The 15,250-nt window shown below is 45.0% G+C and overlaps 1 protein-coding gene across 3 annotated transcripts in view; it reads right to left on the reverse strand.

Moving 5' to 3' along the window:
* Nucleotides 1-1,108: 1,108 nt before the first annotated feature.
* Nucleotides 1,109-15,250, reverse strand: part of E2F3 (E2F transcription factor 3) — a 77,536-nt gene continuing 63,394 nt past the window's right edge. For 2 of the 3 annotated variants that reach the window (XM_045057062.1, XM_019830153.3), the window contains exons 2-7: nt 14,464-14,575; nt 12,705-12,906; nt 10,994-11,152; nt 7,892-8,006; nt 6,057-6,192; nt 1,109-4,770 (exon numbers count right to left, since the gene is read on the reverse strand). In XM_045057062.1, the coding sequence (XP_044912997.1) occupies nt 4,508-4,770; nt 6,057-6,192; nt 7,892-8,006; nt 10,994-11,152; nt 12,705-12,906; nt 14,464-14,575 (987 nt within the window). In that variant the 3' untranslated portion in view covers nt 1,109-4,507. Of the gene's footprint in view, nt 4,771-6,056; nt 6,193-7,891; nt 8,007-10,993; nt 11,153-12,704; nt 12,925-14,463; nt 14,576-15,250 lie in introns of all 3 variants that reach the window. The other variant, XM_045057061.1, reaches the window with a different exon arrangement.

Raw genomic sequence — 15,250 nt, forward strand, 5'->3', positions numbered from 1 at the left:
TTGGATGTAGATTTAAAAATAAATAAACAAACAAACAAATAAAAATTTAAAAATAAATTTTTTTTTAATAAAAAAAAAAACTAGGTAAACAAAATTATTAAATACACTTTTAACCACTGGAATGCTAGGCAGGCTTTGAAGAGCGTGAACGTGGTGTGTAAGTACAAACTTGGAAAGACGGCTGAATTTACAGCGAGGACACGACAGGAGCTGCAGATGAGGGAACGTGGTAGGATTTATGTTAAAATACACATGCACGTGCACACCCATGTATATCTGCCTGGGAAGCAACCGGAGGGATATGCATCAGAAAATTGAGAATTGTGGTTTCCTCTAGGGTGAATAGGTTGGGGGAAGGGGCAGGAATGGTTTTGTTTTTGAACTTTATGCCCTTGTGTATTGATTGACTGATTGCGCGTGTATATGTACAAGACACAGCAGTTTGGGAGTTTAGATGATAAGCTGAGCATGAAGGGTATGAGATGGGGCGCCTGGGTGTTTCAGTCAGTTAAGCGTCCGACTTCGGCTCAGGTCATGATCTCGCCGTTTGTGGGTCCAAGCCCCACGGCGGGCTCTGTGCTGACAGCTCAGAGCCCGGAGCCTGCTCCGGATTCTGGGTCCGAATCCGAATTTTGGAATTTGGGATTTTGGATTCTGGGTCTCCCTCTTTCTCTCAAAAATAAGTATTAAAAAAAAATAATAATAAGATGGCCATCCAAAATTCCTAACCTGCTCCTAGGCAGTATCTTGTAATACTTGTCCAGAATCTTGGACAAGGGAGGTAATTATCCATCTTGAGAATTAAAATCTTTTGGCTTCATACTTGTTATGACGAATAAAACTGGACTTGTCCCATAGTGTAAAAATCCTTCAATATCTGGAAGTGGTTTTTGCAGGTGGCCAGAGGGACAGCATGTTCTAAGTGCTAAGCACACTACAGGTGCTCGAAAAGGATGTCCCGTGCTCCCCAAGTCCCAAATAAAGGGCAAGGCATGTGACGTTCTTCAGCTTCTGGGCAACCTTTCCCCTTGTTAAAGTGCATCCCAAAAACTAAAGTTAACATAGGAACATGAGATGGTATTAAGAAAAGCCATTTACAAGTCCGAACTCTTAAAAAAAAAATCATTTTATTGATCCTTTACCATACAAAATTTATTCAAATTACACCCATTTGAAGTGGTAAGATCACAGCTAGAGAACAGGTTTACCCTGTAACAAATCTATTTACAAAATCCGTCATAAAAGCTTTTTTTTTTTACATTATATTACATATTTTCTTTTTTAAACTAGCATACGACACGAAGCTAAACCGATTAGTAGTTTGCCTACTCCCAACTGTGGGAGAGATACTTCCTTTCGACAAAATCACGTACCCCGTAGGAAAAGAAATTCCCACAATCGGACTTGCCATACCACTGCAAAGCCATCTTCCTTCAGACCCTTCCTCTCACACACAGGCTGTCATGCACTCCTCGAGTTCTTACTCTCTTTTTCCTGAAAGATAAAGCTTTAAATACTGCAGTTTTATTTACAGATCTACACCGAAAACAACGAAAACGGAAACAGAAACCACGACGAAAAACGAAAACGCAATATGACACTCTTAAAAAATTACAAACCAGCTAGAAAATACTCTGGCAGTGTTTACAAATTAATTGCTATTTTTTTTTTTGTACAAAATTGCTAGATAATGAAAATGTGAGTAGACTACATACCAACTTAAATAAAACGACCGCTATGCACAGATCTGTACATATGAACACACACCTAACACTGTTTGACAGCTCATGTGTTGCCCTTTATACACTTTATTTTGTAAGGCTCACGCAGTCATAATTTGCACACTTGTAACTTTCAGCCATTTCATGTGTGAGCGTTAATAGCAGCAACTCAATGGTACCAGAAAACCTGCAGACTCAGTACTTAAAGTAACACAAATACCGTAGTACTAACCCGCTGGGTACGCCAGATACTACGTCAGAAAGGAAAGGACTAATGCAAATGGAACACAGCACGGACATCTAATTAAGGTACACCAGTTAAGCCCACTAACTGGGGGGGAAAAAAAATCTTACGCGTGAAGGAACTCTTTAAGACTTATTAGTATTCCTTTCTCTTTTAAAAACAATAAATACGGCATCATTACATCACGCAAAGGCTTCGCGAGAAAGTCAACAGAACACACAGCAACCTAGCCAGGTGAGCTCAGTCTTTAGACTTTGGAAAAAAATCAGCTTTGTGCAGCTGGCAAAGAGAATGAGACAAAGCTGGGAGCAGAGGCAGCTAACCAGATGAGATAAATATGGGAAATGGGGGAAAGCTTGGCATAAACGGTTTCCCATACAGGAAAACACCCCACAGTGCATTTCCAGTAGGCACTTGACACAAAGCTCCCCCTCCCTCCCCCACCCCAAGGCTTCATCACGGACCACACCGCTATTTGTACCAAATCCAGTGTGTGTGAGGGAGGAGGCTGGGGACGGAGGCCGAGGAAGAAAAAACGAGGATAATCTGCACCTTTGTTTGCCTTCCCAAACATACACCCACGCATACCCACACAAAGAGTTTAAAGTGCTGGTGTCATTTGTTTTGACCCCACCACCACTTTGCATATTGTGGAAATCTACCTAGAGTAAACTGGCTGGGGCTTTCGTGGTTTTTTGTTTTGTTTTGTTTTGTCTTGTTTTGTGTTTTTCCCAAGGGATGGTCTCGATTCACTTCAACACAGGAATCGAGTGCTACTGCGTCAGGCACAGAGCATTTCAATTTAACCGTTTGTTTCATCTTGAGGGTTTTGTTTTCTGTTTGTTTCTTATGTGACTCCCTCATTCCTGCAGTCTTCAGTATCCAAGGAATGGATCTGAGGTACCAGGCCACCTGCCCCGGGGGGGGGGGGGGGGGGGGGGGGGGGAGGGGGGGGGAGAGAAGGCTCGCTCCCGGGGCCCACGGGAAAGCCATTCTTGGACGTACCTGGGAGGATGTGCGGCTGACACGAAGCCTCCAGCAACTGGGGGACACCATCCCCGAAGAGTAAAGTGGGAGGCGCCCCGGCATTCTATCGCTTCTTTTCCCACCTCCCGGCTTCCCTTGGTTCAACTTTACTCCTTCATGGAGGAAGGGGGCCGGGCTCTGGCCAGGACGACCGCAGCCCCCCTGGGCAGTGGGGGGGGGGGGGTGCCCCGGTCTCGCCAGCGTTAAGTGAATGCCCACAGAATGCCACTCACACGGCGGGGATGTCTTTGTCCCCGGAGGCCTCTCCATCTGACCCCATCCTGAGAAGTGGTCTCCCTGAGTGCAGTGTTAAGAGAGCCCTTGCCCCACTCTCGGGGCCCGGGGAGGGGGGGAAGGAGGGAAGCCCGAGGACGGAGGGATCCACACCTGCGGCTCCCTGGGACTTGCTCTGTCATCTGACCTGGTTCTCCTCTCGCATGGGCCACCGGTGTCCGCGAGCCCCAGGACCCCCTCGCTCCCAGGAAGGGAAGCAAGAAGGGGTTGGTGCTTCTTGCCAAAGCTGTTACACCTGCAGTCCCACGCGTCTAGATGCTCTGATCAGTAGAGGTTCTCTACCTCTGCCTAAATCATTCCAATGAGCAAAAAACCGTTTCAAAGTAAACAATTAAATTGAAATGGTGATGGGTGCCACAGGAATGCTTCAATGGCGGCTAAAAAAAAAATTTTTTTTTAAAAGCCTAAAACAATCCACAAAGAACTTCTAAGTGAGCATTTGCTACAAATCAACTTTAAACTGACAAATACGTTGGGGGCGGGGGACTGGGAGTGGTTAACGGAGTCAGGAAAATCCACAACAGCTTCGAGTGGCAGAACGCTACGGTTCCTCTGTATCTGCAAACAGATAGTAGAAAACAGAGTTCTTCATCCGAAAGGCTGTGCGGGTTCTCTCGACCTCCTGGCGGGACACGCGGTCCATAGCTTACACTTAATTATGACAGTAATTTAAATATTCCTAAGAAGAGCTGAAGAAATCCATTTCATACTTTTTGCATGACTTCAAGTTTACAGTTCCTGCCGTTCCGTTCCATATTAGCAGACCCCAAAGACATGCATTCTGCAGAGAAGGCACGGCTTGAAATGCTATTAAGGAAGATTGCTGTTTTCGAGTGGGCCAGGTGGCCAGACCCCATTCGACAGCCCATCCATCAGGGACAGCAAGCCAATCCGGGAAGGGGGTGGGGGAAGAAAAATACGGGTGAGAGACACCTGATTGCACATTTTCTCACTTGCTGACTCATCCAGGAGATTTTGGAGCCTGGGGCAAAGCAGGGCTTTCCCAAGGGCGCCTGCGACTGTGCGTTTAGACAAATAAACGAAAAAAAAAAAATTTTTTTTTTAAATTCATTAAAATGTCAGCTTTGTTCTGAAGTTTGTAGTTTACTTCATGATACTATCTCGGAGGAAGAAGGCAGGAAGGGACAACACTGCATGACAGATGTTCTGGTTCCATAATAAAAAAATATTGGTTTATAAGGGGAGTTCACACAATGCATAATCAACTACACATAAAATCTTCCACCAGTGGGAGCTTTTCCAAATCGTAAGCATCGAAGAGATCGCTGATGCCTTCTTCCTCCCCAAGGCTTAGGAGATAGTCTTCTTGGAGCAGGGGGGGCAGTAAGTTCACAAATGGTCCTTCCAGGTTGGAAGGAATTTGGTCCTCAGTCTGCTGTAAGAGGTTGGCTGGGGAGGCCAAAGGAGAAAGGTTCGCCATAGAAATTGAACAATCGCTATGTCCTGAGTTGGTTGAAGCCAAGTCTGAAAGGGGGAAAAAGAAATGGGGGAAACAGAAAAATAAATTAGGAGCAAATCGAATCGACTTTTTAGAAGAATATGCACGTCACTGTTATAAGAGCATGCGCCCTCTGCTAAGGTTGATCAGAACGACACCGCGGTCCAGACCATCTCGTGCTAACTGTTCATAGCGACGGGCTGCCTTTCTCTGTTCTGGTCTAACTCATTCATCTTTTGAAACGTCCACTGTTAGCAAACAAGACTACAAACCATTTCAAAGATTACAGGCTAACAAAGTTCCAACACTTTGTTCTGCTATCAGTTAATCACTATTTATTTATTGAGAGGGAGAGATCTTGAGTGGGTGAGAGGGGCAGAGGGAGAGAGACAGAATCTTAAGCAGGCTCCACACGCATCACAGCATGAAGCCCGATGCAGGGCTTGATCCCACGACCCTGGGACCATGACCTGAACCAAAATCAAGAGTCATCGGATGCTCAACGGACTCAGCCACCCAGGTGCCCCCAGTTAGTCACTATTTAAAGGAAAAACAAAACAAAATATCAATAGTGAAACACTGGCTTCCTAGTAGGGCTCACTGATTTTAACTTAGCCTTTTTCAACTAACTTTTTAAAGATACCTCTAAAAACACATGTAATAAGACATATCCTCTTTGAATTTCTTTTCTGAAAAAAAAGGGGAGGTCTTTCGTTTTACCCTCTGAGGTGCTGTGTTTTTTGTTTTTTGCTCAGTATTAGATCAGAACCTATTCACGTAAATCACTCCTATTCTTGCTGCTATACTGGGAAACGCTAGGAAGAAAAATTAAATACACGTCCCCCAGTCTGAAACTGAAAAGAGGGGAGAACTTAGACTCCCCCCCGGGGTTATTCCTCCCATGTCTTGTCCCCATCACACTGGGGTCGGGGAGGGAGGGTGGAAATTCAGTTACAACTTCTGTCGACAAAAGGCTTTTCTCTCCAAACTTGTTGCCTTTCAGTGTCGCTGATGATTCACCCCAACAGCTCACAGCTTCACTCCGCACTTGAGTTGGTTTTCTAAAACACTAAGCAAAAGGTTTCTGCTGATTGCAAAAGCCTGAGGGACTCCATCCGAGGGTGGAGGAGTCATTTGCTCAAGATCATTATTTTATTCTGTAACCAGTCCCAATACCTTAAAAAAAATTACCTTAATAACGTTTAATAACAAAAGTTTTCATTTCTTGCCTAGACGTGTGGTTCTGACACAGGGTCCTTCCAATCACCTTCATTTTTAACATAGTTTCCAAATGAAAAAGCTGGATTTTTACCTTTGGAAGGGGGTTTCGGGATATTCCCATTGTGGTCTTGGTTGTTTGTTTTCATTGGACTGTGTGTTTCTGTCTCTTCTGGACACAAATATACCTCAATGGGCCCTTGGGTACTTGCCAAATGTATTTGTAGGCTCTATAAACAGAAGAAGTGAGAAAAGTCCAAACTGAAAAATGAAAGCTACAGTAATTATCATCTAAAAATGGAAAGTAAGGGTAATTTTCATTCTTTATTTTGCTTCTTCACTGGTAGCCCACTCGGATCAAAAGCAGGGGCCAGCAAACTGCAGCCCGAAGGCCAAATCCAGCCCATCAACTGGCTTTGTAAATAAAGTTTTATTGGCATAGAATCATGCCCATTCCCACAGTTTATGGATTGCCTCTGGCTTTTTTTTTTCCCCTCATACTATCATAATGGCAGAGTTGTGCAGTTGAGTTGTCCCAACAGAGACTTATGGCTCACAAGTCCAAAAATATTTACTGCCTGATCCTTTAACTTTTTTTTTTTTTAACGTTTACTCACTTTTGAGAAACAGAGACAGAGCACGAGTGCGGAAGGGGTGGGGGCGGGGGTACACAGGCTCCAGCCTCTGAGCTGTCAGCACAAAGCCCAACGTGGGGCTCGAACTCACGAACTGTGAGATCATGACCTGAGCTGAAGTCGGACGCCCTACTGCCTGATCCTTTAAAGAAAAAGTTTGCTGACCCCTGCCCTAGAGGAGGTGAACTGTGTTCTTTAAATATATTACTTCTATGCAAACTATTAAAAGGTCTTTTAAATATTCCATAGACAGTATTTCCATGTTGTTTTTCCTATATGGCAGGGCTTTTTCTTTTTTTTTAACCTTTATTTATTTTTGAGACAGAGAGAGACAGAGCATGAACGGGGGAGGGTCAGAGAGAGGGAGACACAGAATCTGAAACAGGCTCCAGGCTCTGAGCGGTCAGCACAGAACCCGACGCGGGGCTCGAACTCACGGACCGCGAGATCATGACCTGAGCTGAAGTCGGACGCTTAACCGACTGAGCCACCCAGGCGCCCCTGGCAGGGCTTTTTCATGTGAACTTTAATAACCACTGGATGAATAGCATTCTTACGTGATAGGAGCAGAGTTTAATAAGAGAATACGGCACACTAACATCTAAAATTCTTCTTCATCTGGGTCACAGAGCTATTAATATCATTTAAGGTGAGAACTGTACCCTAGATGGGAGCTTGCAAATTTCATTCTCTTATTTTCTATGCACTTCCTTTTTGCTACATTTCTTTATCTTATAGTTACAGTCCCGGCCTATATTAGTGAAGATTATCTGAAACCAATCAGAAAAACATGCTCCCTACTTTCTTCTAATATTCTAGTCTATCAATTCAGCCACAGCCTTATGTGATTTCTTAAAAGTAAACATGTTATAAAAGATAAATTCTGAAAATGTGCTAAGATATGTTGGGGGGGTTACTTTTTTTTTTTTTTTTAATTGGGGAGATACATTAAAGCATTAATGCCTCTACTCCTGGTGGGTCCAGGGCAATCAACATAAAATTCCCCAACGGTTCAAATCAGTCAGAACCACCAGATAATAGAGAAACAAAAAGTACAAGAGGGACAGGGAGCCATACACCAAGTTCAATGCTGCTATGTTAAATCTGATTTCTGGGGGACTCCATGCATAATGAACTGTTGAAATGTTTTTTAAAGTTCGGGCTAAGTAAAATAGATGGGAAAGAAGTATCCAGTTTTTCAGAGGATACACCCTTTGTCCACGACTCCACGATTCCTTAACTTCAAGCATTCCAGAAAGATCTCTGCAGATGAACAAAGATGTTATCTCCTTACCTCTATTGGGTCAGGCACTTCAAGTCTTGTTTCTGGAGGGGCTTTGACAACTATAACAGTTTGGTCTTTAAGGCCACTAATTTTTCGAATATCTTGATATGTAACGTAAGCTAACGTAGGGAGTGTTAAGGAAATCTTCCAGTGAACTGCCTCAGGTGTAACCATTTAGAAGACAAAAGCACAGATGCAAGGAAAAATTTTATAAAGTATTTTATGACTTGGAAGAATGTATCAGCGTCTCCGTCTAGATCTTTAAATATATGGGATCTCCCGTGAATCTTCTGGTTGATATTCTACACAAGACAAATACAGTTTTTTCCTGCCCGTTTCTGAAAAGCCCATGGCTACTTAAAATATTAAATACAGAAACGGAATACTTAAACTACCCAAAGAAAACCAAAACCCAATTTGTTCAGGGATTTCCTAGCCAGGTTCCTCTGGAGCACAGACACTCCATGCACTTCAGTGAAAAGTGTTCCGTCACTCAAACTGAGTGATGGCAGTTCCCAATTTACAGGGGGGACAAAAAAAAAGTAAGTTCTAATACCCATATATTTTCTGAAACTCCGGTAACTTCTATCTGCTGCTTGACTATTAGCAAATGTCAGCAGCCACCCAAATGAAGGAGTGAGTAGCAAACAGATCTTTTGGCGGAAGAATTCAGAAGGCTGCTCAGGCAGACAGCCCGTATTCTTAAGGGCACCCGGGCTGTGGGTGATTATACACTGCCCATTGATAAGACTGTCATTATTTCTCTGTTACAAAAATCATCCTTTGGAGGATGTTATTAACTGTCAATATTTCAGTGTTCGCAAGGAGGAGAAAAGCGGCTTCCCGAGGCTCTGCTACTGAACAAACTTGAGAAACACTGCCGTTAGAAGACAGAGCAAACAGTATTTCAGTACCCCTGCTAATGACTTCTACTCACTGAACAATTCTTTTGAGTGCCCTGGCAGGCAAACCTGAGAGGATATCATGAAAGAATATGGTACTTACTACACGATAAGAGTATTCACGCGAGCTTGCCCAGAGAGACACGTTCTTACTCGGCAGTAAAAGAACTCACGTGGCTCTCTTCTACAAGGCACACGGAGTGACATAATTAATGTACAATGTCTTCTAGCCTGTTGCATTTTTTATGTTAGCCCACAAAAAATGCCTAGGATAAAACAGCAAATCACAACTCAATGAAGGCCTTTCTGCGGGTAATGTAATACAGCACGCAGAGTCAATGATCTGACATGTTTAATACAGAAATAGGGTTTAGAGAGCCAGGAGGAAATGTCTCTTAGAACAGTGGACTTTTATTAGAAATTGAAGGAAGCTAAGGAACGTACTGTGCAGAGTAAAGCACATTCACTTCATATCTGTGTATCGTTTTAGGGGCATCTTCACAGACTATCTTCTTTAAGTCTGAACGGTTCAGACAACGGCTAATTCGGTGCTGAGCTTGATGGGACAAGCTCACGTGGGAGTCCAGGTCTTAGGTCCCCATTTATTTCATCAAGGAAGCAAACTGACTGTTGTGAATTTTTACCGAGAACGCTGGGGGAACTGACAGCCAGGTACCTATTCCACAGCCCACTGTCAAAAAAGGCTGTGTGACAAGAACTTATTAAAAACTCATCTACAATTACTCAACATGCTGCAGGAAGGAAAGTTTCAACACATTTGTGAACAAGCTGTACCACATTCGGAACTGAGTGGCGAATTGAAATAAATTGTGCAAACGCATTTTCTAATCTTACAAATTTAAAAGTACTTCCGCTGTGGCTCCCTCCTGAATTTGCTTTTTTGGGTTAGCAGCTCCCCGCAAGGAAGCTTTCAGTTTCCGGAACAATGGCCCCAGAGAAAGCTAATGTAGGGGACCATGCCGTAAGCTACACATTGCAGAGAGCTGTCAATCACGGACAACCACCCCGTCTCTTCCTCCACGGGGCTCCCGACTAAACAATGAAGGAAGCAGCCCCACTAGAGTTATTCTGCGTTCTTTCCTGATAAACCCACTCTGGCCACCACCGGGGGTTCAAATCATCACACCTCTTCTCCATGTCACTAATCATCAGCTGACAACATGAATCTTTCGGTCAACAGAAAGCGAACAATCACAGTAGCAAAATACTGCCTGAATTGGAAAATATATGTCCCCACACCCTCCAAGGGGAAGCTTATCAGCCATAAAGGGTAATGTGGAATGATCACAAATGGGGAATGCAGATTAGAGATGGGGTGTCTTAAAACATTGGCTTTGTCTTCTTCTAGAAACTGAGAATATTGCAAAATCTTCTTGTCAACATAATGATGTAATCTTTCTCCCTTCTTGCTGGAAGGGGGGATGATGAACAGTAAGTTTTCCCATGATGGCCAACAGATTGTCAGCCAGTTGACAAGAGCTGGCTTTAAAAAATTTTACTTCCAGAGACTAATGTCTGTAGATGAATGGATAAATTGAGATGTTGCAGGCCTTGGGGCCAGGGGTGGGGGTGGGGGGCGGTGTGGGGCGGGGTGGGGGGTGCTTCTGAAATCTTGGTGCTATGAATCAGCATTAACGCATGGGAGAAGTTATAGTGTGGTTTTTCTCTACTCTCTTTATTCCTTCAGCTGTAGCCCAGACAGATTCAACAAATTCCGATCGCTCCAATATCTGATGAAAAGAAAATAGAATGTGAGAACCCCAACATGACAGCTAACGCCCACCAGAAATCTGGGGAGCCAAAGATGAATCTGCTGGGTGTTGTCATTAATATTAACACCGACACCTTACATGTCTTATAATAGTGCTGCCTTACGCTATGAGTGTGTCCATATGTCCCAACCACACATAAATAACATGCTTAAAAAAACAAAAAAAACCCCAAAACCACAGTCACCACCCAGCTATCAAAATAGATAGAAGATACTGTCCAGTGACTATCTTTCCATAAATACTGAGTTCTAAAACCAAGATAAGTGGATTTACACACACATACACACACACACACATATACATGGACTTGGGTGAAACCAGAGTAAAATTCTACCTGTGCCTAACAGTCAGCCTGTCAACTCTCGATGTAATCTAGAAGGCGCTAACCCCCAAGGAACAGGTGACACAAAGGATATCTTTGATTCTCTGAATCCTCGGTTAGCAGTTTGAGGTCCAGGGTGCAGGTTTGGATCAGCTCATCTAATTTCTTCTCCTCCTGGCTGAGCTCGGTCACTTCCTTCGACAGGCCTTGACACTGGGCCAGCATGCCCCCGTCCTCAGACAGACTGCAGCCCCTGGAAACCGAAACACAGACTCATCATGGCTGCTGGGGGGACCAGAGGTGGGGGTGGAAGGGAGGGAAGGGAGAAGTGGTCTTTTGAGTAAATGTCTCCTCTTTTTTTTTAAATTTTTTAAAATGTTTATTTAGTTTTGAGAGAAAGAGAAAGAGAGAGAGAGAGAGAGAGAGAGAGAGAGAGAGAGAGGAGCAGAGGCAGGGAGACACAGAATCCGAACCAGGCTCCAGCTCTGAGCTGTCAGTGCAGAGCCCAACGCAGGGTTCAAACTCATGATCCGTGAGATCATGACCTGAGCTGAAGTTGGACGCTTAACTGACTGAGCCACCCAGGCGGCCCTAAATGTCTCCTCTTGACACAGAAGCTCACGCTGCTTGTTAGCCAATTGTTAAAATCAGAGCATTTATACACCTATTTTTTTTTTTCTCCACATCATCCTTCACCTCTCACACCATAGAAACTAAGTGGGGGAAAAAAAAAACAACAACAAAACACAACAACCCAAAATCCAACACTGCTATTTTCAGGTTTCTTTTCTCCAGAGGAGGCCTGTTTCTTCAGAAGGCTCCACTTCAAAGGGCGAAAAGAGGGCCTCCTCCCTGCCACATGCCTCCTGGGGGGAAAGAGAAAGAGAGGGGGAAGAAGGATGGAGAGACATAGCGAGAAAAATTTGAAAGAAAAGATGAGGAGTGGTTCAAAATTCAACAAAATATCATCCGAAAAGTACAAAAGACCTAGGCAGTTTCTGAGGGCCTTATACCAACCACCGACAAGGAAAAGGAGGTTAAGGGAACGGATCTGTGTGCTCTATGGGAGAACAAAGGCCACTACCCAACAGGCCAAAATGGGTCACCGAGTCGTCACAAAATTCCAAAAAAGTACAAAAAGTTACCCGCTCACCTTATCGTGTCTGAGGTGCTATTTTTCCAAAGCTACCCTCTAAGAGGTTGGTTCCTCCCCACAACGCTTTCAAAGTTCCTTCTAAAATAGAGGCTCTTCAGGTGCCCCGTCTAATAATTCACGAGCGGCATGATCATACATGTCATCACACGTGTGGGTGGCAAGTGTTAACATCCCTGCTTTCCAGAAGGAACCGAGGCAACTAAGTCTTGCCTCAGTTTACTCAGAAAGTGAGGTGGCCTGCTGGTCGAGCCACGGCTAAGGATAATGTGGCAATGGTGTATATACACGGATGTGTTAACACAGCGGTCGTTCACTTCCAAACGCCTGTTAGAGACGAGCCAACGATACGCGTGAGCAGCCTTTAGATTTGCCACGGGAGCACACACGTGGGCATCGCCACAGCAGATGAACGGCATCTTACTTGACATCTGCAGGCACCCCCCCCCCCCCCACTGAATCCCAGGATCCCCTGGCTTGAGGCTAATCAAGCTTTTCGTCTCTAAAGGTATCTAAAGAGAAGGGCTCTGTGCAAAGAGGCTCTGAACTTCTGACAAAGGACCTGCTTGAGGGGCGGGGAGAAGGGGACCGGGGAAATGGAGTGTGGGCATGGACGTGAGACCTGGGACCGGGGCCCGGGGCTCGTACTCACATCCACTGCACGTTGTTTTTCGACTTCTTCTTAATGAGGTGGATGCCTTCCAGCACGTTGGTGATGTCATAGATCCTTCTCTTTTGCACTTTCAGTACCTCCGCTGCCTTGTTCAAATCCAAGACCCCGTCAGGGGACTGGCTCAGTAGCTGTATGAACTTCTTGGTGAGCAGACCAAGGGATGTGTCATACCGTGTTTTTTCTGAGGGAGATTTTGGAGCTTAAAGAAAAACAAAAGCCGAGCGGGTGGGGGTGGGGGGACAGGGAAGGGGGAGAGGTAAAGAAATGAAGGGTTTCTTTGCAGGTAGGCAAGCCCTCTTTCCCGCTGCAGCCCAAGTATTAGTGTTGAAGCAAAGCTGTTGCCGTCGTGTTTTGGTAAGTTACAGAAAGCTATGAAATTGCTTTATTAGAAAAGGAAGGGGGCGCCCGGGTGGCTCAGTCGGTTGAGCATCCGACTTGGGCTCAGGTCATGATCTCGTGGTTCACAAGTTTGAGCCCCGCATCGGGCTCCAGGCTGACAGCTCAGAGCCTGGAGCCTGCTTCGGATTCTGTGTCTCCCTCTCTCTCTGCCCTTCTCTGTTTTACACTCTGACTCTGTCTCTCTCTCTCAAAAATAAACATTAAAAAAAAAAAAAAAAGAAAAAGAAAAGGAAGGGACAGGACAAGTTCCTGTTTGATTATAAAGCGTTTTACTGTGAATTTCTCGTGAGTTTCTACTTTGGCTTCCCCTACTCTCTGGGTCTAGTGAAGAATCCCACACATAGTAGGTGTTCAACAATATCTGTTGAATTAATGAAAAAGCGCGATAGCCTCAGGGGAGCAGCACATGGGGAGCCTAACCTGATGGGGCCAGGCTGCAAAGTCTCCCCAGCGTTTCATAACGGGCTCAGACAGACTCAATTTAACTGGCTTTGCAGACTCCTCTGTGTGTGTGTGTGTGTGTGTGTGTGTGTGTGTGTGTGTGTGTGTGTGACTTATTCACCACTTTTTCAAATAATGCTTCAAGTGGATGAAGAATACTGAAACTGCCTTTCAGTGGAATTGCCCCATCCCTCTTGAATGCAATGTCCTTATTCAATATCGTGTTTACTCTCTCACAGGTGCCCAGGTCAAGGCTTTCACTGAGCATTACACACCGTTCGTGGACTGCCTCATTCATAAACTCCATGAGAGGAGCGAACAAAGTCTAATTTAGCATCTATGTTAAATGCCAAAGACATAAAGGACTGTTTAGCTGTTTTCAACCTACTTTTTTCTCTGTCCCAGAAAAAGCAATCGATGGAAAGGAAAACTAGCTGCAGTGTATTAGTGTCGGTCAATTCTTACACTGCCTTCCGCTGAGTTAGAGAGATTCAGGCTGGCGCAGACATCCCCGACCCTGGCGCGGTTTGTCTACCCCCAGTTAAGCCTGCTCTCCAAAGTCATGTCTGTTAAGGAAAGTTAAAACTAAATTTGATTATAGAATGGTGTAGAATTTAAATTTGTATAGAATACAAAGAACTTGTATTCCGAGTGGAAAAGTGAAACCGCACACATTCAAAGAGGCCCCCCCCCCCCAATCAGTATTCAGGTCCCGAAGTGACTCGAAACCCTTTGCGGGGCATCTGCAGACACTGTATTTAATTTTCTGGATAGGAACAGAGAGATGAAAAAGGACACAACATGCCAGCATTATTCACACCTCGGCATCCTCTCGGCCACAAGCTTTGAAAGGTGGGAAGCCCACACCAAGGAGAATAGGAGATGAGAGCATCCTTACTTTTTGGACTATCTGGACTTCGAAGTGCAGCTCTTCCTTTGCCCTTAGGGGTTTTTAAGCCATCGGAGAGGTACTGATGACCGCTTTCTCCCAGCTCCAGCCTTCGCTTGGCCTGCAATGTGAAAGCACAAGCGTTGGTCACTGCGCACGTGGGCAATCACAAGGAGCGGGGCTGTCCGTGACCTGTCCCTGCCAAGGGCTGCGGGCACCCGCCTCTGCTCTGCTGCACGCGGGGCCCTGGCCCACCCCACAGCCAGGTTCTGGCTCCGGGGGCCGGGCTATCACGTCAACTCTCTTCACCTGCAACGGATTACCCATCAGATGGAGGACATAGCCAGTGGTCCTTTAGGATTAGGATCAGGAGCCACCTTGTTCGTTCGTTGGTTCGCTCGCTCATTCATCCATTCATTCATTCAACATACGTGCCAGGCGTGGGGCAAGACACTAAGACGACAGCAGGCATCGCGGAACATAAACTCACTTTTCCCTGCAAAACTTTGCCGCCGACCTCATCTCTAATCTGGGCAGGACCCCCTTCCTTGTGCTCCCGCAAACACTCTGTTTATTTGTATCCTCCACTTATTGCATAGGAGGGTTATTTCACTTCTCTGTGTCTCATTTCCTTTAAGGCAGGGACCGTTTCCCACTTACCTTTGTATACCTAGTGCTTGGCACAGAGCCTGGGTTTCGGTAGGTGTTCAATCACTCTCTCTCTCTCTATTTATGTTCAATGTGAGAGTGATTGAACGGTAACACAACTAGTCACAGACTACAAATGGTCATTCAC

This window comes from Felis catus, chromosome B2 (genome assembly GCF_018350175.1).
Source record: "Felis catus isolate Fca126 chromosome B2, F.catus_Fca126_mat1.0, whole genome shotgun sequence".
Classification (NCBI taxonomy): domain Eukaryota; kingdom Metazoa; phylum Chordata; class Mammalia; order Carnivora; family Felidae; genus Felis; species Felis catus.